Source organism: Pleurodeles waltl, chromosome 9 (assembly GCF_031143425.1).
Source record: "Pleurodeles waltl isolate 20211129_DDA chromosome 9, aPleWal1.hap1.20221129, whole genome shotgun sequence".
Lineage (NCBI taxonomy): Eukaryota > Metazoa > Chordata > Amphibia > Caudata > Salamandridae > Pleurodeles > Pleurodeles waltl.
This window is the reverse complement of record NC_090448.1, coordinates 784,892,058-784,915,051: the sequence shown is the minus strand read 5'-3', so window position 1 is coordinate 784,915,051 and position 22,994 is coordinate 784,892,058. Positions and strand designations below refer to the sequence as shown.

Here is a 22,994-nt window from a genome sequence, read left to right as displayed (position 1 = left end):
CATCCCAGCTGCCCCTCCTTCCCACACTGTCTTCGCAGAGCGCCAGCCACTGTTCAATCTCGGCTACTTACAGGCAACATTACAGATTTGACTGAGATTTTGAGGGGGGTATCTCTCCATCCCCCCCAAATATGCCTCTTCATGGTGGGGAGAGGCTAGGGGGAGTATGAAACCAAGAATGCAAAATATAAGATGTCAAAGGTTTGTAATGATTCATGATGGGAGCCAAGGAAATTCCATAGAGATTAGAGAAGAAAGACAGTAATAAGTGTCCCAGGGAAAAGCATAGTGGAAGATAAGAGAAAGGTTAAGTGAAAATTAGGGTGAATAGAAAGGTGCATGCAGCACTATAGGTCAGAGAGGACGGGCTAGCGGCAGGTGAGAAGAGAGAAGTGGATACAAGAAAGGAAGAACAGAAATCAAAGGACAAGAAAGGAGCATGGAAGGTGGGATGGAAAATGGGGTAATAGGGAGGAAGAACTGATGAGACAGGATTACAGGGAAAAAAATCAGGGGTGGACAAAGGGTGATGGAGATGGCAAAGAGAAATGAGGTAGAAAGAGAGTGTCTGAGAAGGATAGCAAGAGGAGAAGTAGATGGAATACGAGCAAAGAAAAAGAATCAGAACATAGCACTGTGAAATATAAGAACAAGACTAATATGAGCGCTAAAAGTCAGAGAAAATAGGAGCATATAAGCAGTAAAGTTAGGGAGAAGCAAGGGAAAAAGGAATGGGTACTAAAAGAGAGGGTGCTAGAACAAATGATAGGAGCAGGTGAAAGATGTGTGAAGGAGTGGCATACTGAAAGGAGGAAAGGGTGAGAGAGTGCTAGTCAAGGGTGCAGGGGGAGGATAAGGAGGAATTGGAACAGAAAAAGATGCTGGGCTGAGATTAGAGACAAAAAAGAGGAATAATGTACAAAATATTTACTTAAGAAGTAAATATCCAACATAACTCCTTTCCTATTTCCTTGCTGATGCCTCTAAACACACACACATACACACTGCCTCTTAAAATCTGCTTCCACCTCACCTACACCTCTTTCTATTGCTCCCCACACACCTAGGTCATCTACAAGAACAATGACTTCAAGCTGGAGTTGTCGCGCCTGGCCAAAGAAGGTGACCCCAAGATGAAGATCAACGGCGACTTGCTCTTCCGCTGTGAGAACGTGGCAGCCCTGGACCCTGTCACCTTTGAGGCACCAGAGGCCTACATCTCCCTGCCCAAGTGGAACACCAAGAAGACAGGATCCATCTCCTTCGATTTCCGCACCACCGAGCCCAATGGCCTGCTTCTGTTTAGCCACGGCAAACTGCACCCATCCCGGGAAGGCCGGGCTGAGCGCCAGCAAAAGGCTGACTACTTTGCGGTGGAGCTGCTTGATGGATTTCTCTACCTTCTCCTAGATATGGGTTCGGGCGGCATCAAGATGAAGGCCACAAACAAGAAGGTTAATGATGGCGAGTGGTGCCACGTGGATTTCCAGCGAGATGGACGCAAAGGTGGGGGTTTCTTTTCAGCTGTATGTCGACATGCTGTCATGAATAGCCTCCTTGATCTGTAGCAATGAATATTTGTTAACATTAAATTTACAAGTACAAAATAATGCAGATTGGGAGATGCTCAGGATATTATGGTCAGTGACACCAGGAAAATGCCATGTAGTTTTACTTTGGTCATTAATCTCAGCGCATCAAACACGTTTCTCCAAAGCAGGAGTTGGAGAGGGGATATTAGTGATGTCCTATTTCATCTTTTAAATTGTAAAGTATGCCAGATCAAATTTTTAGCTGGCCAAGCATAACCAGTGGGTAAACATAGTCACACTTTTACGCCAACAGCATGGGTGGACGGTAAACAGGATTAAAAAAATTATACCCAAGGGAATTTTGTTTACAAAATTTCTGAAATTTCTCATTAGGTAAAGTCTTGCTTAAGAGGCATTTTCAATTCAAACCATTTTCCAGTCAGCAGTGCTTAATTTGAGCCAGTGGTTGCAGGCGTGACCTATCAGCACTCATTTTTACGGACTGGGCCTTTTTTTTGCAGTGCACTTTCATGCAGAGCAAGAGAGAAACATACAAAGGGGAGGGACAGAAGAAGTGAAAAACTGAAAAATTGTGAAAAATGAGAAAGTAGGGATGGAAAAGAACCTACAGGAATTGGATAAAAAGTGTCAGGTGGTGAATTAAAAAGGCATGAGATAGAATAAGAATTAATTACCCTCAGTTCCACACATCTTAGACCGAAGATGGGCAAAGCTAGATCTTTTTTTTTCAGTAAGAAAACACAAAACAATAATTGCGGTTTACCGGTGTACACTTCATCAGTAGCATAGCAAGGATGCTGTGGGCCCTGGTGCAAGCAAGGAAAATGGTCCATATGAATCCTGTTGGGGTAAGTAAAGTTAGCAATTATGAAGGTTCAATGGGCCCCTCGGAGGTCTGGGCCCCAGTGCACTGCACCTGCTGCACCAATAATAGCAACACCACTGTGCTTCATGGGTGCAGCTGGCACCCTGGTGCCACGCGAACGTAGTGTCATCGGCTGATCGTCATCAGGTGACCCCTTCACTGCCATGAGACCTTAAGCAAAGTTGTCAACCAAGCAGTGGCTTTGGCTTATGAACGCTGGTCTTCCACTAAGGCCCATATTTATACTTTTTTAGCGCCGCATTTGCGTCATTTTTTGACGCAAAAGCGGTGGAAACTTACAAAATACAATTGTATTTTGTAGGTTTGCGCCGCTTTTGCGTCAAAAAGCAGCACCAAGGCGACCCTAAAAAAGTATCACTATGGGCCTCAATGTCATCTGATTGGAAGGAGTTTTGCTGCCTGACTGGATAAGAAAAACTGTTATTTGGCTCGTTATTACTTTTCACCCAACGCCTCAGCTTGGTGTTTATTTATTCCATGTTTCTAAATGTAGCCTTCCTCTGTAAATTATGCGTTTTTCACCACCGTTTTGTGCAAAGCCAGGAAAGCATTCCTGGCGATTGCAGTGACACCTTGGCAACTCACGGTAGGAGGTAAACAGATACCGTGGCTTACCGAAGGCCTTAACAGTTGCAAGTAAATATAATTATTTAGCACCTGTTCGAATTTAGGACAAACCACGTTGGCAGAAAATATCACATTTGTAAGATAGCGCCTTTCTTCCTCGAACACACAAATCTGGTGTCACTAAATGTTTTAATTGGAAGGCACTGTCGCCAGTGCTTGCGTACTCAAATAAATACATAAATAAATAGATAGGTGCAGGGGCCAACGTATTTATTAGGAGTCTGTTGGCGGTCTTGTGACTGGTGAACATGAAGGATACATTTCCTGATTCCACCTCACGCCTTCCAACACTTCCTGTGTGTGTGTCACTCTGTCTCTCTCCCTCGTTCTTTTTATCCCTGATTATCAGCCCAGATTTCTCTCTTTTTCATTGTTTTGTATCTTTCTCTTCATCCTGTCTTCCTTTCTCTCGCTAGCTCTGAGCACAAGTTTGATTATGACAGAGTCCTGATACCCAAAAATGAGCGCCGGTGCCCATCACCTGCCATCATTGCTGCAGATTAAGTACCGGTTGTAGCATAATGTCTACTCTACCCTTTTATTTTCTCTTTCAATCTATCTTCTCCTTGTTCCTCCTTTCCTCTATTCACCTTTGAACTCTCACCTCTTCTGACTTGTTATTTCTGTTTTTGCCTCGCTATAGTGTCTCCTCTTCTGGTGAATTGTTACAATAATGTCTATCTTTCTCTCAAACTTCATAGGCTCGATCTCAGTGAACAGCCGCAGCACTCCCTTCCAGGCAAGCGGGGAGAGTGAAATCTTGGACCTTGACAGTGAGATGTACCTGGGGGGCCTACCTGAGAGCCGGGCCGAGCTGATCCTGCCCCCGGAGGTGTGGACAGCCTTCCTCAGCTATGGCTATGTAGGCTGCGTGCGCGACCTGTTCATCGATGGAAAGAGCCGGGATGTGCGACGACTGGCCGAAGTGCAGAACGTTGCTGGGGTCAGCAGTTTCTGCTCCCGTGAAACTCTCAAGCAGTGCAGTAGCAGCCCCTGCCGCAATGGGGGGCAGTGCAGAGAAGGCTGGAACCGCTTCATCTGTGACTGCGTCGGCACGGGGTATCTGGGAAAGACATGTGAGCTAGGTAAGAAACATTGCGTTCAAAGAGTGGACCAATAGATTCTTACGTACCATTAGGCTCGAGAAGGGTGTTCATTAGGTAGCTCTAAAGACAACGACCCAAAAACATTGTGCAGCCAGCCATGCTGACCAAATAATGTTGGTGCTGCTATCTCCTTTCTTCTCCAAGATCACCAAACATCAAGCCTTCAACACTCTAACTTTCCATACTCCCGCAATTATTGATGGCACCTGAAGTCTGACATCTTCTGCAGGCCCCACTAGAGAGATACTGTGACAGCCTATGTCTCAACTTCCAATTTCCATCCTCAGTCACTTAGCCATCATTCTAAACCATGTCATCCTCTTCTTTGCCTTCAGTATCATTATCTTCTCCCTTATGCTATACATACTTTCTTCCTAGATGTTACTTTCTTCTGACTCACTTCCTACTTCTCAGACGGTTCATAAACAGTACCCAGGTGCTACACCCACCTCTGCTCCCATCTCGGCTCCACTGGCAGGCGTCCTAGAAGTTTCAGTCCTGGGGCTCCTATTCCATCTAAACTAGTGACATCTCGGCATTTCAGTTCTCCCACCTCTTCTTTGCAGATGACGCCCAAACCTTCTCTTTCTCAGCCTACGTTCCTTCCGATCAGTCCAAGACTACTGACTCTCCCACCAGTGTTCAACACTATCACACAAGGTGCACCCTATGGTTAAAAAAATAAAAACTGAAATGATAGTCTTCCACCCATTCATCACATCTGTGCCCTGCCCTGCCACCATTTCCCTTCCTCAAGTCCTCATCATTTCCACATTTTGGTCAGGACTTTGAATTCATCTGGCAAAGGCCCGCAGCATGAAACAATGCTCCTCTTATTGACGAAGGCCTTATCAACGCTACTGTATTGAGAATTCTTCACTTCTGTTGACACCTTTTTATTTGTTCTTCCCCACCTATCAACAAGCTGTAAGTATTGTTACCTGCATGGCATTCAGCCTCTGAGGAACCAACTCAATGTCGTCATTTCGATACTCTGCCAGGTAGCTCTGTATCCCAAATATGTTCCTTCACAAATTCATCCCGGTAGTCTTCTACGCTAGCAATGACTTTCTTCCTCAAACTCTATCCCTCCCAGCACTGCTTGACCCACACATGGGTCAATCTGCCTTACTTACTAACCCAGCACTGACTTTACCTTCCCGTAAAAACGACCAATATTGCCTCAAGATTCTTGGGCTTTACCTCACACGCTGAGACAAAGAAATCAGAACCCCCTTTTTCACTTCTTGCTGCCATATGTAACAGTACTCTGGTTTGGGTTCCTCCTGTGATGACTACCAATGTTATACCATTGCAGCAGAGCACAGCACCAGGAGGAAGGGTGTGCTTTACTCAAAGCGGTGACAAAAGGAATCAGAGAACTTATATTAAAGGTAAATACGTCAGGCATTATCGCCTGATATGTAGAATAACCAAGGCAGCTTCAGTGTCATTCGACAGGCAACACAACAGTCATAAGAGTCTTAAGGACTCCTCAGTGAGCTTTTTTTCCAACACATAATTATGTCAACAGCAGATGCATGCATTGGTGCAACATTCTGATAGTGTTACTCTTCTCGCAGTGCTTAAAATCAAATTCGTCAAATTTGGTGACCAGGCATTCTCCGTTGCTGGTGCCAAAACCTGGAACTCCCTCTGGGGCCAGTTATGTTCAGTAAGTGGTCTCACCAGGTTTGGTAAACTCATAAAGTTCTGGTTGTTTACCCTTGTGAACCTCCAGCCTTGGAGTACCTCTTAACTCTGAAGCACCCAGGTACTATCATCCATACTCCATACAATCATGAGGACAAAGGAGACCCATTATGTGGCACTCTAAGGCAGTTGCCCCAGGACAGTGAATGGTAAATGGCCAGTATTGCGCTGCCACAATCAGCTGCTAACAACTACTAGTAATGTGGCCATGAGATAGTTGTCACTTATATTAAGAGAGTACAGCTTTGGTATGACCCCTATCACCTAACAGAGTCTAGAACTCAGTTTGTGAAATTCATACCAAAATTATCTGGAATGTGTGTTAGGAGGATTTTGACGTGTCTCCTGCACAAGAAAACATAGGAGCTCTGCCAGATTGAAAAAAAAAGATGTGTGGTGGTGCCATATGGAAACATTACCGGTGATGTTCAACCTTCCAGGAACAGATTCAGAAAACAGTGGTTTTCCTATTCACTCTAACCCTCTAATGTGACTCGTATTCAACACAGAATAAGACTCGTAGCTCTGTGGCAGACGCAAAAATGGAAGAGAGATACCTACTCACGGATTGTAGTATAAAGGAAAGACAGACTCAGCAGTGAAGAAGTTAGGAAGCATTCAACCTTCTGACTCATGTTATGCTCTTTCATTGTGATAATTTAAATAGCTAGAACTTTTATAAAAACAAAGCTGCAAGAAGCATTTGTATGTACTGTCTACTGACGGCTCTAGCTATTGGCTGTCAAAAGGCTTCTTGTGTACAATGCCAATATAAATGTTTTGCTGTCTTGTCAATTTAATTTGCTTGCTTATTTGGTAACTTCCCTTCCCCTTATTGTATTTCCCTTCCCTGGAGCAAAGCTTCTTTATCAAAATTTTGAATGGCTGCCTTGCCTTTTTCACATCTACATTTAAGTAATTATTTTTTCTTTTGCTTTCAGCACTCGATGGGAGAGCATGTGTTTTCTTGCTCGCTCTCGGGTGTGCTGCTTCTCCCGTTACATCCTTACCTCATGATCCCTATATTTCTCCCCTTCCCCAGCTAGTCTATTGCTTCCCCCATGTGGCTTTTTTCATTATTTTTCATCTCTCAGCTCCTCTATAGACTCCTTGCTCCTCCATTGCTCTCTCACAATCCCCATTCTGTGTTATTTTCAATTCATTTGTTCGGGGGTCCTGCAATTTCAGTTTGCTATGGGGTCACTCCTTTCCTGATTGAAGCGCTTTAACACTCTTTCTTACCATCCATTGCTCCAAAAAGAGGATACAAAATGGCTGATTCTGTGCATTCACACATGGTCAAATGCATGGTGATGCATGTGTACATATACACCATCAAGCTGGGACCGGCGATACAGTAAATAAAAAAAAAGTAGCCACAGCATTATATCGCCTACGAGCAAATGAATGGTGGCATGTATGCAAATACATGATCACACAATGGCTGCTGAACTTCGGCAACAACCGTCTTTTTCTTTTTCCCAATTCAGAACAGCCTTATCAACAAACATTGGCAAAGTCAAAAGGTTGGCTAACATCTTTCAAATGAGAGACCTATCTGCTTTTCCAATGCTTTAATGCAACGTGCTTTAATGCTTTAAATAAACGTAGCTGTGAGTGTTTGGTTTTTAACTTCCAATGGAATATTTGATTGCTCACTGCCAGTTAATCCTGCACACTCTCGTGAAAGTGTTCGAAATTTGAAATCAGACACACCAAAATAGGGGTTTGTGCATCGGAAATTACAGCTTTTATGACTTTTAGCACTTTGTTCGTGTGCACCTTGCTGAGAATGTCGATGTGTTCAATTTCATCAGGGCCGATGTGGAAGAGAAAGCCGCAGACTGAACAAAACCATGCCCAACTATGAGCAAATCACTTGGAAAACAACTGCAAAAAAAGAACAGCTCACCCACCGCCAGCTTTCTTTGTCTGACCTCAAAAAACCACTTAAAAGAGTATTTTGAAGGAAGCATGAAGGAGTAAATTGAGTTTACCTGAAGGAAAAATGTGAATTTTTGGACAGTCATCACATTCTGTTCTAGTAGGCAAGAAAGGAAGGCATTAGCAGCTACTAAGGTATCAATACAGAATGACAGAAGGCTTGATTAAAATGTTTAAAAAGTTAAAATATTCATGTTTAAAGCTTAAAATAAACAAGTACCTGACTTTTTAAAATTGACAAACTACAAACATGATTGTTTGGTCATTTGTTTGGTCATTTAAATGAATAGATCAATGAAACCAGAAGTCCTGATTAAGCAGTCCAGTAACCACTCAGCTTTTGTCCAGTTTTGCAGTGATAGAAGCCGTCTGCAAATATTCATTTACGAAGGGAATCCTTAGATGAATTACAATATTTGCCCAAATTTCACTAAGCTACCATGAACAACGCAGATAACATGAGAACACTTCAAAATGATATCAGGAAAGCTGATCAGTGACTGATGTCATAGTGTGTTCTGCCTATTCCAACAATCGACGTTGGAAGCCAAGGGTTTTCTTTGACTGGTCCTTGGAAACGTCATACCTCTTCTTACCTTAGAGCTTTGGGAAATAGTGGCTCAAACAATCATATCAGCTCGACCAGACTACAGCTACTCGTGTCTGGGTGTCCTAAATGTTTAAAGACTCCAACTTCTTCAGATTATGGCTTCTTGACTAGTAGGGTTCTGGGACTTTTCCAATTATCCTTATTCTTTGACAAACTGCGAAGGCTTTCTTGGCTTCCTGTGGAAAGTTGTGTTCTGTTTGACTCCCTATACATATATCACTGCACCCTTTGCAATGAAAGTCCAGCTGTCTTGTGCCACATATGTATTTGGTGCCTCGCAGCTTGGGTTTTAAGATTAGCATCTAAAGAACGAGGCTTTCTTGATTGGGAAGGATCCTTTTTGGTGATCATGCAAAAGGCAGGAGTTCTTCCGCTTAACTTGTGGTTCACCACTGACTACTTGTCTTTCAGAAAGAATCTGAAAACGTATTTTTTCATTACGTAACTGTTCTCTGCTCCAAGGTGCTTGTGAGTCTCAGGTTTTCTATTCGGATAATTGCTCTCAGCTCGGTGGTCTCCTCTTCAGCACGAGAACACCCTTTGGGGTATAAGCATGCCTAATAGCTTTAAGATCAAATGAAGTTAATATCACAAACTAAATACAATCCAGAGGATTACACTTCGTATGTAGCTAAGTTCAGCTCCAGGCCATGGCCTTTTGAATCCCTGGAGTTGTGTGAGTGTATCAGCACACCACCATGCAACCCTGAAGCACTTGTGTAGTGGGAAGATCCACCAGACCAACCCAAACAAGTGCATTGGCAACATTATTTTCACAATGTCAAACAGGGGGCTCCACTTTACCAACAGAGCTGAAGCGTTTAACAGCTCTATCCTAAATGTCATCAAAATCAAATCACCCTTCAACTCAAAAGCCAGTTATAGTCGGGTCCCTGTGAAATTTTAATTATGCTCCCAAATTTTGCAGTGTGCAAAATCTGTGTAATTCGCAACATTCCTCAGTGCACAATTTAGCATTTTTGGTTTGCTCAGGGAAGACTGGTCTGGGCTGAAAATGCCATAAGAAGAGACAGTTTGAGCTGAAATCAGTCTCCTGTTGGGAGCCTATGTCTCTTTTTTTGCATGTGGTACGCATTTGCTTGAAAAAATCTCACAGGCACCAGCAAACCACATTTTTGGTGAATGCCTGATTTTGGTTAGTTTTGTGAAATTCTACAAAAAAATAACGTTATTTCAGTTACCTTCAATTATAATGCATTGTGATAATAAATGTGCAATAACGGTTCTAAAAAATCCTCCGGATAAAAACTTGAAAAGGCAGTTTTGTGAAGGGCACATTCATTATTGTTCTGTGCGGTCAGCGGGGGTGAAGATGGGCACATGCACACTTTGGCATTGCTGTGTCCTAACCTTAGGTTTTCTCTCATGGAAAGTGACTGCGTTGGTGAGAGTAAGCAGGGAGGCAGCTGGTCTTTGGTGGCCGAACCCCATCTGCGTTATGAAGTGTCATCCAGGGCCGCTGGCACGGACGAGGCCTTTCTGCCGACCTTCGCCAGCATCATTTGCTGCAAGTCATCAGAACTGCTCCATCCGATAAACAGATCCGCACGTGGCGAAGGGGCTCTTCGGGCTTTCTGCTGACCCTGGTGGAATCCTCCTTATGAGATCTGGGTCGCCTTAGCCTTTGGGGCAGGAGAAGCCGCTGTAAACAGGCCAGTCACTGTCACTTTTAAAAGCAGGGGGGATAAGTAAGGCATAAGCAGCAAGGGTGGACTGATCATTATCTCGGTTAGGCTCCTGCCTGGTGGGCGAGGCTGCATTAAAATCCTTGAGGGCCTATCAGCTACTGGTGTGGTACTGCTCCACTTCCGGTTCGATCACTTCACTGCATGTGTTCCCATTTGTCCTTAGTGATTCCGCCACTGATGCTGAACTTGAACAACTTTTTATTAAAATTGTTTTCTGTGTTTTTTTTTTCTTTCGGTTAAAAGAATATTTAGCCTGAATACCTTTTCACACTTTATAATAAAGTGTGGTCTTGTTTAGTTGTCCCTGTTTTTAGTTCTGTTTTGTCAGTACACTGTCTGCCAACCTATTGTTACCCCTTGTTTAAAAAACGCACAGAGTGGGCTTTAAGCTCCGCCCAGAGCATTATTTATTTCTCTCTTCATTCTTTGGCAGTGTGATGTATGATCCCAACTCTCATGGAGTGCTGTTATTGCAATTAATAATGAACTATTTTGTATCACAAAGTGTACTGAATAATCCTATTTTACATTTTTTAGCTCACAGAATGTGTATAGAAAGCAATATTTTTTATTTATATTCACTACAGCAGATTTTCATAGTTGTATTCAGAACTTAAGCTAGACCTATTGGCTTTGTGAATGCTTGTCTTTGAATATTACACCACATAATTTTGAGCAAGCATCCTCATGGCTGCAGTTTTACCATTTCATCTGGCATAATGTTTGCTTCGCCTCAAATCTAGGTCCTGGGCGTTGCTTGCAGATTATAAATAACAAACAAATAAACAAATGCTAACTTCTTTTACCGTACAACTAAGGGCTTTATTTAGAGTTCGGCAACAGGATGCTATGTCAAAACATGGGACATATCGTGTCTACCATATTATAAATGCCCTAGACTATAATGCGATTGTAATACTGCGGATTCGACATCCTACATGTTTGTGATGGAGTATTCTATCTGCCAAGCTCTAAGTAATGTCCTATGCTTCTTTGCAGGACTCCTCCCTCCCATTACAGTGTGAGCAAACCCTGGCCTCACACAGTCACCACTGCAGGCTTGTTTACTCTTGCTTACCATGTGCAGGGCTGCACCAAGAAGATTCGGCCTAGTTAGGTCTTGTGCTGTGATGCAACGTCCGTCAATTGAATATGTTGCGAACACCAGAGGCACTACTTGCAGTACCATGTGTGCCTTGTTTGGATGCTGACCACTGCAGGGATGCTTTAACTGCCTTAAAACGTAGCTCTAGCTCTCTACCTCCCTCTGCTGTTCTTGTACAGTGGTGCACCACACGACTGAAAAATTTGCTTTTTCCTCGAACCTATAAAATCCCTAGGAGACTCCGCAATGACATTACTGGTCTTTTCAACTGACCACCACGTGTGATCTTGGGAAAATCTCTTTACCTTCATTCATGTTGCCTTTTTTGTTGGGTTTAGAACTCTGAGAAATAGACTATGGACTGGTATTATTGGCTATGTCAGTTAATGGAAATTGAAAATTCATTACGCATTCAATAAGTTATACACATATAACGAAATAAACAATAGCAGACAGTGGTGTCCACATCTGTTGACATACAATTATATACAGTTGCAACAGATTCAATAAGAAAAACAAGGGTTGTACAACAGTTCTTTGTAGCAATCCATAGTGAGACCTGGGCTCCAAAGATTTTTATTAGGTACGGTGCAAGGGTTAAGGTTAATGTTTTAACATTATAAATAAGAATCTTCAGATAATGAAGCCATCTGTCTAAAAACGTTGCTGTAATAGTGATGGTGTAATGCAAAATGATGGGGCCCTTCTTCAGAATGCGATGAGGCCCACAAGACTGACATATCTCACGGATATTCATTGCCAAGGGCTGAATGGGGCCCCCTTTGTGTTGAGGGGACGCCCAGAGGGTTGAATCCCCCCCCCGTGAGCCACACTCTGTGCTGGTGAAGTAATTATTTCCTACCATTGATAATATGCTCAGGGCCTCCTCCTCCTGTGAGAGTGACTCGCAGCCCATCCATATCCTCTGGTACCCGGTAGATTGACCTTCTGCCTCCGGTGCTCCTCCTCAATGATTTTTTACGTTTTCTCCAAGATTGATGCTCTAGATCCAGAATCTGCGTGCTGTGTCTGGCTGTCACTCTGGGAGGACAGAACACTTTTCTTTTATAAAAAAAACAGGAGCATTAAGCCCTGGTTTCATAGCTCTCTGATCAGGTCTCTTGGAAACGCAATCCTTCACAGTGGACAAAAGACCTCAACTGATTTTGCTGTTTTCTGATCCCATGTCGTGGAGCGCTGATCTTTAAGAGCAAGAACTCTTGGGCCAGTTGTGGCAGCTCTCTGATCCTCTGCTTGGAGCTCCGCAATTTTCTTAAGATTCAGGCGCCCTTAGACCCAATGATTCCTCTACACTGGTGTTACAGCTTTCTAATTTTAGGTCTTGGAGCACCAATCTTCCGCAAGAGAAAGGTACAGTCACGCATGACGTTACAAGTACAACTCTTTCGACCTATGTCTTGCCAAGAGCACTCTTCCCCGTTGTTGCAGTTCTCTAAGTTAATGTCTTGGAAACACAACCCTCCACAATGGGCTAAATCCTTCAACTCTTTTGTTGCATCTCTCTTATCTTGTGTCTTGCAACCCTGACCTTTCATAGGGAAGACTTTTTGTTGTTGTTAAAATCACCATCCAGTATGGACTCTGAAGTGACATTAAGATTTCTCATTTACACTGTGTAGTACACCTGAACAAACAAACATGGTTTCTGGATATTGTTTGATCCTTCTGCCCACTAGAAGATATAGGAAGTTATTTAAGTTGAGCCAAAACAGTGACCTAATTCAAAAATTACAAATCATAGACCACTCTTTAATTGGCTACTGAAAGTCAGCATTTGATTGGTGAGAAGCTACACAGACGCCAGTTGACCTGGAAGATACCCTAAGGAATTTCCAGGACAAAGAGGGAGTCTATTGAACCAAAGGAAACCAACTTTACTCAAAGACGACTTTCAACTATCTCATCATCTCCTGTCTCTGCCACAGGAACTTCCCATCTGAACCTATTTTGTCTCCCGCCTAATGCTATGGCAACCTAACCTTGCTCCAAACTTTTTACACCTGTCCCAAATGTGATCTATAATTCGCTTTACTCAGCTTTTGAAAGCCCACCGCAGACTCAACGAGGGTGATGCACCTGCTATTGAAAACCCATGTATTTGTAAAACTTTTATATGGGGCACAAGACTTTTACCATTTCCTGAATGTGACGTCTGTCATGTGATGGATTAAACCCAGATCTGTGACTGGGGGTGAATGTTTGACAATGTTCAGCATTCCGTCCATCACTTGTTGTTTTTGCATTTTTCGCCCTAAGTGGGAAGGGTATGCCCAGACGTGGATCCCGTGCTTCCCATGCCACTGGATTCAAGCTAGCCTGGCTGATGTGGGGTGAAACCCCGAAACCGGTCCCAGGATGCTTGTTTCCAGTCCAGGGAAGAACTGGCCTAACAGTTCGGGCTGGACTGTTCCCATGGGGAACAGGGTCAAGACTGATTTGCATATGGCTGGGTCCAAACTGGAATGGCATGGGCAGCAAAAAAACGATGGATTAAACCCAGATCTGTGACTGGGGGTGAATGTTTGACAATGTTCAGCATTCCGTCCATCACTTGTTGTTTTTGCATTTTTCGCCCTAAGTGGGAAGGGTATGCCCAGACGTAGGTCCCGTGCTTCCCATGCCACTGGATTCAAGCTAGCCTGGCTGATGAGGGGTGAAACCCCGAAACCGGTCCCAGGATGCTTGTTTCCAGTCCAGGGAAGACCTGGCCTAGCAGTTCGGGCTGGACTGTTCCCATGGGGAACAGGGTCAAGACTGATTTGCATATGGCTGGGTCCAAACTGGAATGGCATGGGCAGCAAAAAAACGATGGATTAAACCCAGATCTGTGACTGGGGGTGAATGTTTGACAATGTTCAGCATTCCGTCCATCACTTGTTGTTTTTGCATTTTTCGCCCTAAGTGGGAAGGGTATGCCCAGACGTGGGTCCCGTGCTTCCCATGCCACTGGATTCAAGCTAGCCTGGCTGATGAGGGGTGAAACCCCGAAACCGGTCCCAGGATGCTTGTTTCCAGTCCAGGGAAGACCTGGCCTAGCAGTTCGGGCTGGACTGTTCCCATGGGGAACAGGGTCAAGACTGATTTGCATATGGCTGGGTCCAAACTGGAATGGCATGGGCAGCAAAAAAACGATGGATTTAACCCAGATCTGTGACTGGGGGTGAATGTTTGATAATGTTCAGCATTCCGTCCATCACTTGTTGTTTTTGCATTTTTCGCCCTAAGTGGGAAGGGTATGCCCAGACGTGGGTCCCGTGCTTCCCATGCCACTGGATTCAAGCTAGCCTGGCTGATGAGGGGGGAAACCCCGAAACCGGTCCCAGGATGCTTGTTTCCAGTCCAGGGAAGACCTGGCCTAGCAGTTCGGGCTGGACTGTTCCCATGGGGAACAGGGTCAAGACTGATTTGCATATGGCTGGGTCCAAACTGGAATGGCATGGGCAGAAAAAAAACGATGGATTAAACCCAGATCTGTGACTGGGGGTGAATGTTTGACAATGTTCAGCATTCCGTCCATCACATGTTGTTTTTGCATTTTTCGCCCTAAGTGGGAAGGGTATGCCCAGACGTGGGTCCCGTGCTTCCCATGCCACTGGATTCAAGCTAGCCTGGCTGATGAGGGGGGAAACCCCGAAACCGGTCCCAGGATGCTTGTTTCCAGTCCAGGGAAGACCTGGCCTAGCAGTTCGGGCTGGACTGTTCCCATGGGGAACAGGGTCAAGACTGATTTGCATATGGCTGGGTCCAAACTGGAATGGCATGGGCAGCAAAAAAACGATGGATTTAACCCAGATCTGTGACTGGGGGTGAATGTTTGATAATGTTCAGCATTCCGTCCATCACTTGTTGTTTTTGCATTTTTCGCCCTAAGTGGGAAGGGTATGCCCAGACGTGGGTCCCGTGCTTCCCATGCCACTGGATTCAAGCTAGCCTGGCTGATGAGGGGGGAAACCCCGAAACCGGTCCCAGGATGCTTGTTTCCAGTCCAGGGAAGACCTGGCCTAGCAGTTCGGGCTGGACTGTTCCCATGGGGAACAGGGTCAAGACTGATTTGCATATGGCTGGGTCCAAACTGGAATGGCATGGGCAGCAAAAAAACGATGGATTAAACCCAGATCTGTGACTGGGGGTGAATGTTTGACAATGTTCAGCATTCCGTCCATCACTTGTTGTTTTTGCATCCCAGAGACTCCACCACCCCGGAGGCTGCCAATCGCTCCTGTCAAAGAGCTGTGTCACAAACTCCTCCAACATTTAACAGTAGTTGATTGACAGACCTTTTTACTTACCAGCCTGATTGCATGGCCATGTACTGGAGTGATGCTAATGTCTCCAGCATTGGGGTCCGGATCTGAGCCCATTGTGCCCAGGGATAGAATCTGAAGCCCTGCATTATTCTCACAGCTCCAATTATCATGCTTTCTCACCCTCCTTTCCCTTACCAATCCCGATCTCTTTCCTTTCCCTGTCCCTCTGTAGTCATCCATAATTACCTCGTTTTGGATAAAAAAAATCTGCATGTTGGACTCAAAGACTGAAGGAGGTATGAGTTAGTAATGTATAAGCACACTTTGCACACTGGAGTGATTGGGGACTGTAGGGTCGCGCCAGTGACGTAACTGGTCGCGGGACACTACCATCTCACCAGGTCATAAAGACGGAGGAGAGAGCCTTTGACCCCATCCGTATATTGGTTAATATGTTTGACCTACAGGTCATGTGCTAGAAGGCATAAATAAAGGTGTGGCGCAATAGGCGGGGCAGACGAGCATTAGACGAGGTCTAAGCGTGAGCTGTCTATTGCGCCACGAAAACACATAACTGGTGTGGCCTCATTATTTCTTAGAGTAGTGCCGGCTACCAGTGTGGAAGGCCAACACTACACTTTGGTGATGAGGGTGTTGCGACCTACCTTATGCCTCCGACGCCGTGGCAGCCGCGTTTCCAACACAGTGCTTGTGCCTGGCGGGTTTCGTCGAAGCAGCTAGTTCATACAACATACTGATTTACCAAAAAATAGTGCACGCTCAGGCACAAGTGTTTGAGCCCAGTAACACCCAACAAGACAGGATCTGCATGACAAAAACTAAGCAAAAATTGAACAATTGAACAAGGGGCACTCAGTATATGTAGTGAGTGACACACACCCTGGGAGGGAGGAACAAGTGTATCCTTGCTGAGTGCCTGGCAAACCAGAGGCAGCCACACCGTATAATAACTAGCGTCGACCCAACATGTCTGGCATCCCTCCAGTTGAGCCTTTTGTCGTTGAAGGAGCCCCGTCTGCACAAGCCCCGCGATGGAAGGACGGGTGGAAAGAGTCTTACTATTTTTCAAGGCCACCAAAGTCAAAAACGCCCAGAAAAGAGCCATGATCTTACATCTAGTGGGTAAAGATATCTACAACATATCCAAGAACCTCCCTGAGGATAACCACAAAACACATGCAACTCTAATAACAGCTTTAAATAGACACTTTGAACCCATGGCCAACACTGACTACAAACGTTTTGTGTTCAGGAAAGCACGGCAACAGACAGAAGAATCCATCAACTCTTTTCACATGAGGCTGAAAGACCTAGCCAGCACGTGTAGGTTCGCCAACGAGACAGAGGAGATCAGAGGCCAAGTGATACAAGGATGTGTATCAGCAAACCTGCGAGAGAGGATCCTTGAAGAGTCAGGAAGGTCTTTACACAACATCCTTACGATGGGGTGCACAAAATAATTGTCTAAGGCTTGAGCGTCACATATGGAAGCTTCAATCCAGAGACCAATCAGGAGCCTGTCAATGCTGTGACGTCTTCTCCAAACAAAGGGAGATCTCGAAACAGAAGACCCCCGCCACAACAATGTGGATACTATGGTGGGCCATCACACCGACTATCTGACAGCCCGGCTCGTGGAAAAAAGTGCGCCGGCTGTGGGAAGCTGCACCACTTTGTGTAGGTATGCAGGTCAAGCAAACCGGGAACCGGAACTGCCCCAGTCAACGCCACTGCAAGCAAATCTGAAAGGGGCAGTGACATGGATGATGATGATGAAGCCGAGGAACATGTCATCCATTCCTTATTCAATATTGACAATGCAGGCCAGTCATCCAAGAAATAGCCACGGTGCCAAATCCAGGTAGGCACCCATCCGACACGTGCTGTCATCGACATGGGGGCCTCCATAAACATCCTCGCTGTAGATGTGTATCACCAAATGGTCCCTGCCTCACCCTAATGGAGACCAAGATAAAAGTCTACGAGTATGAACAGAGTACACCGCTCGCCCTAAAGGGCACGTTTTAAACATCGATGAAATATGGTTCCAAAGCAGTTCCAGACAAAGTATATGCGGCGGAGGAAGGACATGGAATGCTATTAGAGTGCCGGACAGTAGAAGATTTAGGAGTTGTCACGTTTGCCTTTGGCATACGCCAAGAATCCATAACTGAGCTCCTTCACCAGTTCCATAGTGTATTTGAAGGAATAGGATGTCTTTGTCACAGAGAGGTAAAATTACACATTAAAAAGACTGTGCAGCCAGTAGAACTCCGACACTGACGCATTGCATTCCACCTCAGGCCACAGGTGGAGAAAGAGTTGGATCACCTCGGGCAGCAGGCATCATAGAACGTGTCACCTGACCCACACCCCTGGTGTCGTCAATAGGCAATGCACAGAAGCCCAAACAGCCCGGAAAAGTTTGCATCTTTGTGGAAATGCGCCGTCCAAATGTCGCCGTCAAGCGTGAAAGGCACGTGACACCCACTATTAACGATTTAATAGGTGAGTTAAGTGGATCTTGCTGGTTCTCCAAACTATACTTGCGTTCAGGATATCACCAGCTAGTCCTAGCTGAGGAATCGCATTATATAACCACTTTTTCAACGCATGTTGGGCTGCAGAGATACAAAAGATTGAACTTTGGAATCTCAAGTGCAGCTGAAGTATTTCAAAATGTCATTCACAAGCTCTTAGCAGATCTGCCAGGCACAATCAATGTTAGCAATGACATTTTGATCCATGCAAAGACTGTCGTTGAACACAACAGCTGACTCAGAAATGTGTTACAAAGGATCAAAGCGTCCCATCTGACCCTTCACCGCAGAAAGTGTGAATTCCTTACCAGCCGAATCCATTTCTTTGGATACGTCTTTTCAGCCGACGGTGTGGTGCCTGATCCAGACAAGGTGCTAGACATTAAGCGTGCACCCCCACCAACCAGTGTAACTGAGGTCCGCAGTTTTCTTGGAACGGTAAATTACTGTGGCCATTTCATAAAGGACCTATCCTCATTGACTCAACCACTTCGGAACTTAACTAAGTCCTTAGAGCCTTGGATATGGGATGCAACACAGCAAACTGTGTTTGAAGCCGTTAAGGAAGCTTTGTCCAGTGACACCATTCTGAGATACTTTGACCCCCATAAGGACACAAAGATTGCAGTTGATGCTGCCCCAAAAGGCCTGGGGTCCGTCCTACTCCAAAGACAGGATAATGAAGAGTGGTCCCCAGTGGCATTTGCGAGCCGGTCATTGACTGACACTGAGCAGCGGTATTCGCAAATAGAAAAGTAAGCCATTGCTGTGCACTGGGGCTGCAAACACTTCCACATCTATGTATATGGCCGACCTTTTCTTGTCACCACTGACCATAAGCTTCTCATATCTCTTTTTAATGGAACTGCCTCGAAACCGCCACCACGAATAGAGAAGTGGATGCTCCAACTGCAGGACTGTGGATGTTGGCTAGAGTATCGCCCAGGATCTGACAACCCCGCTGATTATTTGTAGCACCACCCCAGAGCAGCCACTGCTAACGAAGTCCACGAGGCTGGCAAAACCGAAGAGTATGTGAGGTATGTGTCTGACAGGTCAAGACCGTTACCTATCCCCATTGAGTCCATAGTTCAAGCCACGGTACAAGATGAGTACCTTCAAAAAGCTCTGCAAGCTGTCCATTGCAATCAGTGGCATGCTGTCAAAAAACAGCTATCCTCGCTCACTCCTACCTACCAACGGATAATGGAGAGTCTGTATCATATCCGTGATTAAATAACTGTGGACACTGAAGGTTGTTTGCTAAGAGGATACCGGCTAGTAATTCCGTCCTCCCTCACGGACAGGGTGGTGCAACTGGCGCACAGTGGTCACCAAGGCATGGTGAAGAATAAGAGTCGTCTAAGGTCCAAGGTGTTGTTTCCTCTAATGGATGAACTCGTGGAGAGTGCCGTGAGGTCTTGTGAGTGGTGCCAAGCATCTAGAGAGCCTAACCAACTTTTTCCTATTGAGACTGAGCCAGGCCCACGTATGCCTGTGGTTTCTGCCAGTCTTGACTTTGGGAGTTTTCCAGATGGCCAATTCACCATGGTGATGATCGATGACTTCTCGAAGTATCCTGAAGTGGAGATCATTCCATCTCTCATGGCTGAGGTGGTTATCCCATGTATCGAAAAGATCCTAGCCACTCATGGCCTCATCACGGGGATAAAGACTGATAATGGACCTCCATTTCAGAGCAGGAAGCTTGCTTCCTACTTTGAGACCACCGGTATTCGGCATCGGCGAATTACCCCGGGATGGCCTCAAGCAAATGGAGAGGTCGAAAGATTCATGCGGTCACTGAACAAAGTCATACGCCTTGCTTCAGCCAGTGGACAGTCGAACTAATATGCCATATATTCTTTTCTGCTGAACTACAGACAGACTCCCCACTCAACCACTGGACAGGCTCCAGGGCATATTTTATTGGGCTGTGCCGTGGTAGACACTATCCCGCATCACTGGCTATGGGCTCCAGGGGCTATCAACAATGATCATGTGTATCAGAAGTGTTAGTGTCATCAGGAAGGCCAGCCGCAGGCGTCGTTCCACTTTCTTGGATCTGCAAGTGGGGGATCAAGTGTTGTTGAAGGAACACTCCCCGGGGAGCAAGTTTCGCCTACCATTTGACAGAAATCCGTGGACCATTGCGTGCTGGAATGTGTCCATGGTTGTAGCCCAGAGGGGGACATCAACTATCACCAGAAACATTTCCATGTTCAAGAAGTTTCATTCCCCGCAACTGGCTAGTACAGGAGATAGTGATCTCTCTGTGCCGGGCACTGATCAGGCTTCTGTGCCTGACGTGGAGAGCTGTGTCTCGACGCTTACACGGGTGCCCACTCCAAGCTTGGAACCCGCTATGACCGATTCGACCCCTGAAGGCATTGCAGGTCAAAATTTGAGTACTGACCGGTCTACTCGTACTCGATACAGCTTACGAGGCAATCCCGCTCCGTCCCAGAGACTGCGAGATCACCTAATGTAATAAGTTCTGTGTTTCTGTTTGGATCTTCTTTTCCCTCTTGCAATTTATTTTTGGGAGGAATGTAGTGTTGCACCAGTGAAATAACCGGTCGCTGGACACTACCATCTCTACCGGTCATGAAGACGGAGGGGAGAGTCTTTGACCCCCCTCCCTATTGGTTAATATGTCCGACCTACAGGTCACTAGGTGCTAGAAGGCTTTAAAAAAGGTGTGGCGCCATAGGCGCAGGAAATGAGCATTAGACGAGGCCTAAGCGTGTGCGTCTATTGCGCCACGAAAACGCATAACTGGTGTGGCCTCATTATTTCTTACAGTAGTGCCGGCTACCAGTGTGAGGGCCGACTCTGCAGGGACTCTGACCACGTTCTGTAGAAGGGAGATTGTAAAATGGCGCAACAGAATTGAGCGAACCAAGCTTGCGGCTCTGCCAGTAGGTGAAACAGTGAATGGAAAAACTTCAAGTAGTGGGCGAAAAACACCCGTTATCTCCTCCTTCCCCGTCTCCCTCCCTTCCAGGCCTTGCATGTTGTGGAGTTGAAAACACTTCCACACGTGCACATGGCTAGTTATAGCAGGTGACGTGAAGTGAAGATGTATAGCTCCACCCCTGGGGCGCGGTGGGCTCTTGCACTATAGTTACATCATGCGGGGTTAAGGTAAGGCAGAGAAACGCTGAAGCTGACTGAGGTCGTTAGATGGAGTTTTTGACTCTCTCCACCCCAAGCGCCAAGCCTTCGGGACTTCCGCTTCCGCCGTCTCCATACAGGTTTAAGAAATCTGAGCGGCGACAGCTGTTCGTCTTTTGTTTTGCTTTCCTTGACGCAGTGTGTGGTGGTTGAGCCTCTCAGTAGCAGAAACAGCAGAAAGCGCCAGAAAATGGAACCGCACAGCAGAAAATGGAACTAGGCCGCTGCGAAGTGTAGGCGGCTGCCATCGGTACTGGTGACACTTATTCACGTGCCTTTATTGCCATCTAGAGGACAGCCGGTGAAAAACTCATCCAACACACAATGAAAATCCTATATTCTTCCTGACTTAAAAGAATTCCTACTTCCTGGATTGTTCCTTCGCAGACTAATCCTCTCGCCTACATAAACCCTTCCTTGCTTTCCCAAGAGCCTTCGCCGTCACATATTCTAACCCTTAGATAGTCGAACAGCACAGCTTTCTCATTTATGAACTCATAATTGCTTAACCATTGTGACGCTTATCCACTGGACGCTTCCTAGCTCCTAGATAGACGAATCAAAGCAAATGAGCTGTGCGTCGTAAAACAGAGATGTTATTTTGATGCTGTCTTTTAACCTGTTTTTTCTCTCTCTTTCTCTCTCTCTCCCTGCAGAGGCCACGGTGCTGAGCTACGACGGTAGCATGTACATGAAAGTGATGCTGCCCACGGCGGTCCACACAGAGGCGGAGGATGTCTCCCTGCGCTTCATGTCCCAGCGGGCATATGGACTCCTCATGGCCACCACCTCCAAGGAGTCTGCGGACACACTGCGACTGGAACTGGACGGGGGCCAGATGAAGCTCACCGTCAACCTAGGTACCCCACCTTTCTCCCCAGTAGCCGTCATGGGGTCCAAGCAGGTTCCGGATAACTATGACACTCACTAAACCGTCAAGAGTAGGGTGCTGCTCAGTCGGTTCCCAAAGAGAAGGCGGATACTCACTGGATTGTAGACATCCATAGAATTAGGGGAAGGGTGTCATGGGAAAGAAACAAGGTTGATGGTCCTGAATCAGTAAACAAGGTCCTTACCTGCCCGTCTGATCTCTCAGTTTCTGCAGATAGTCTGTTTCTCTCTATGATGAGCCATGTTAATGTCCCGATGCATCTCTCTCTCAGAGACTTGTTACCACCAAAGGGCCGAGATGAAGGTCGTGGAAGGTCATGTATATACAGATCGTCGCATTATTAGCTCCAGGGTGCTGCATACTTTCAGATAGACCGCTTTGGATGACCGGTATCCCCAAAGCAAATCTTTTGGTCAGCGGTGACCTAAAAAGTCATCACTTTCCCTGAAGCCCCGATTTTCATTTTGTAAACTTCATACCTCTTTTCGAAAACGGACCAGCCTCTGGGCAAAAGGCCTCACCCTGACCCGATTTTAGAAGAGAAGTAGCGTCATTTTATAACATCCAAGGGTAGGTCATAAAACTAGACTGGGCTGGCAGTGCCTGTACTAACATTTGATGGCTGAGAATCAGAACACCCCAGAATGCTCTGCCGTGAGAGTGTAAGCACTTTTCATCGATTGGCCTTTTCATTGACTCTGAATGTTCATGGTTTCGTTTTTGTCCCTAAATGGTGCTAGATCATCTTCCCGGCCATGTGTCTGAGTGGCTTGATGGACAAAGCCTGGTTTCATCTCAGTCACCCATTTCCAGAAATCAATCAGTCAGACTGTGATTGCCTCT

At 45.7% G+C, this 22,994-nt stretch overlaps 1 protein-coding gene across 11 annotated transcripts in view; it reads left to right on the top strand.

The window, feature by feature from the left end:
- The window catches only part of NRXN2 (neurexin 2), a 1,698,261-nt gene that overhangs the window by 956,423 nt on the left and 718,844 nt on the right, over positions 1-22,994 (top strand). For all 11 annotated transcript variants that reach the window (XM_069207993.1, XM_069207988.1, XM_069207998.1 and 8 more), the window contains 3 exons: positions 1,068-1,506; positions 3,768-4,151; positions 21,916-22,119. In XM_069207993.1, coding sequence (XP_069064094.1) covers positions 1,068-1,506; positions 3,768-4,151; positions 21,916-22,119 — 1,027 coding nt within the window. The remainder of the gene's footprint in view (positions 1-1,067; positions 1,507-3,767; positions 4,152-21,915; positions 22,120-22,994) is intronic.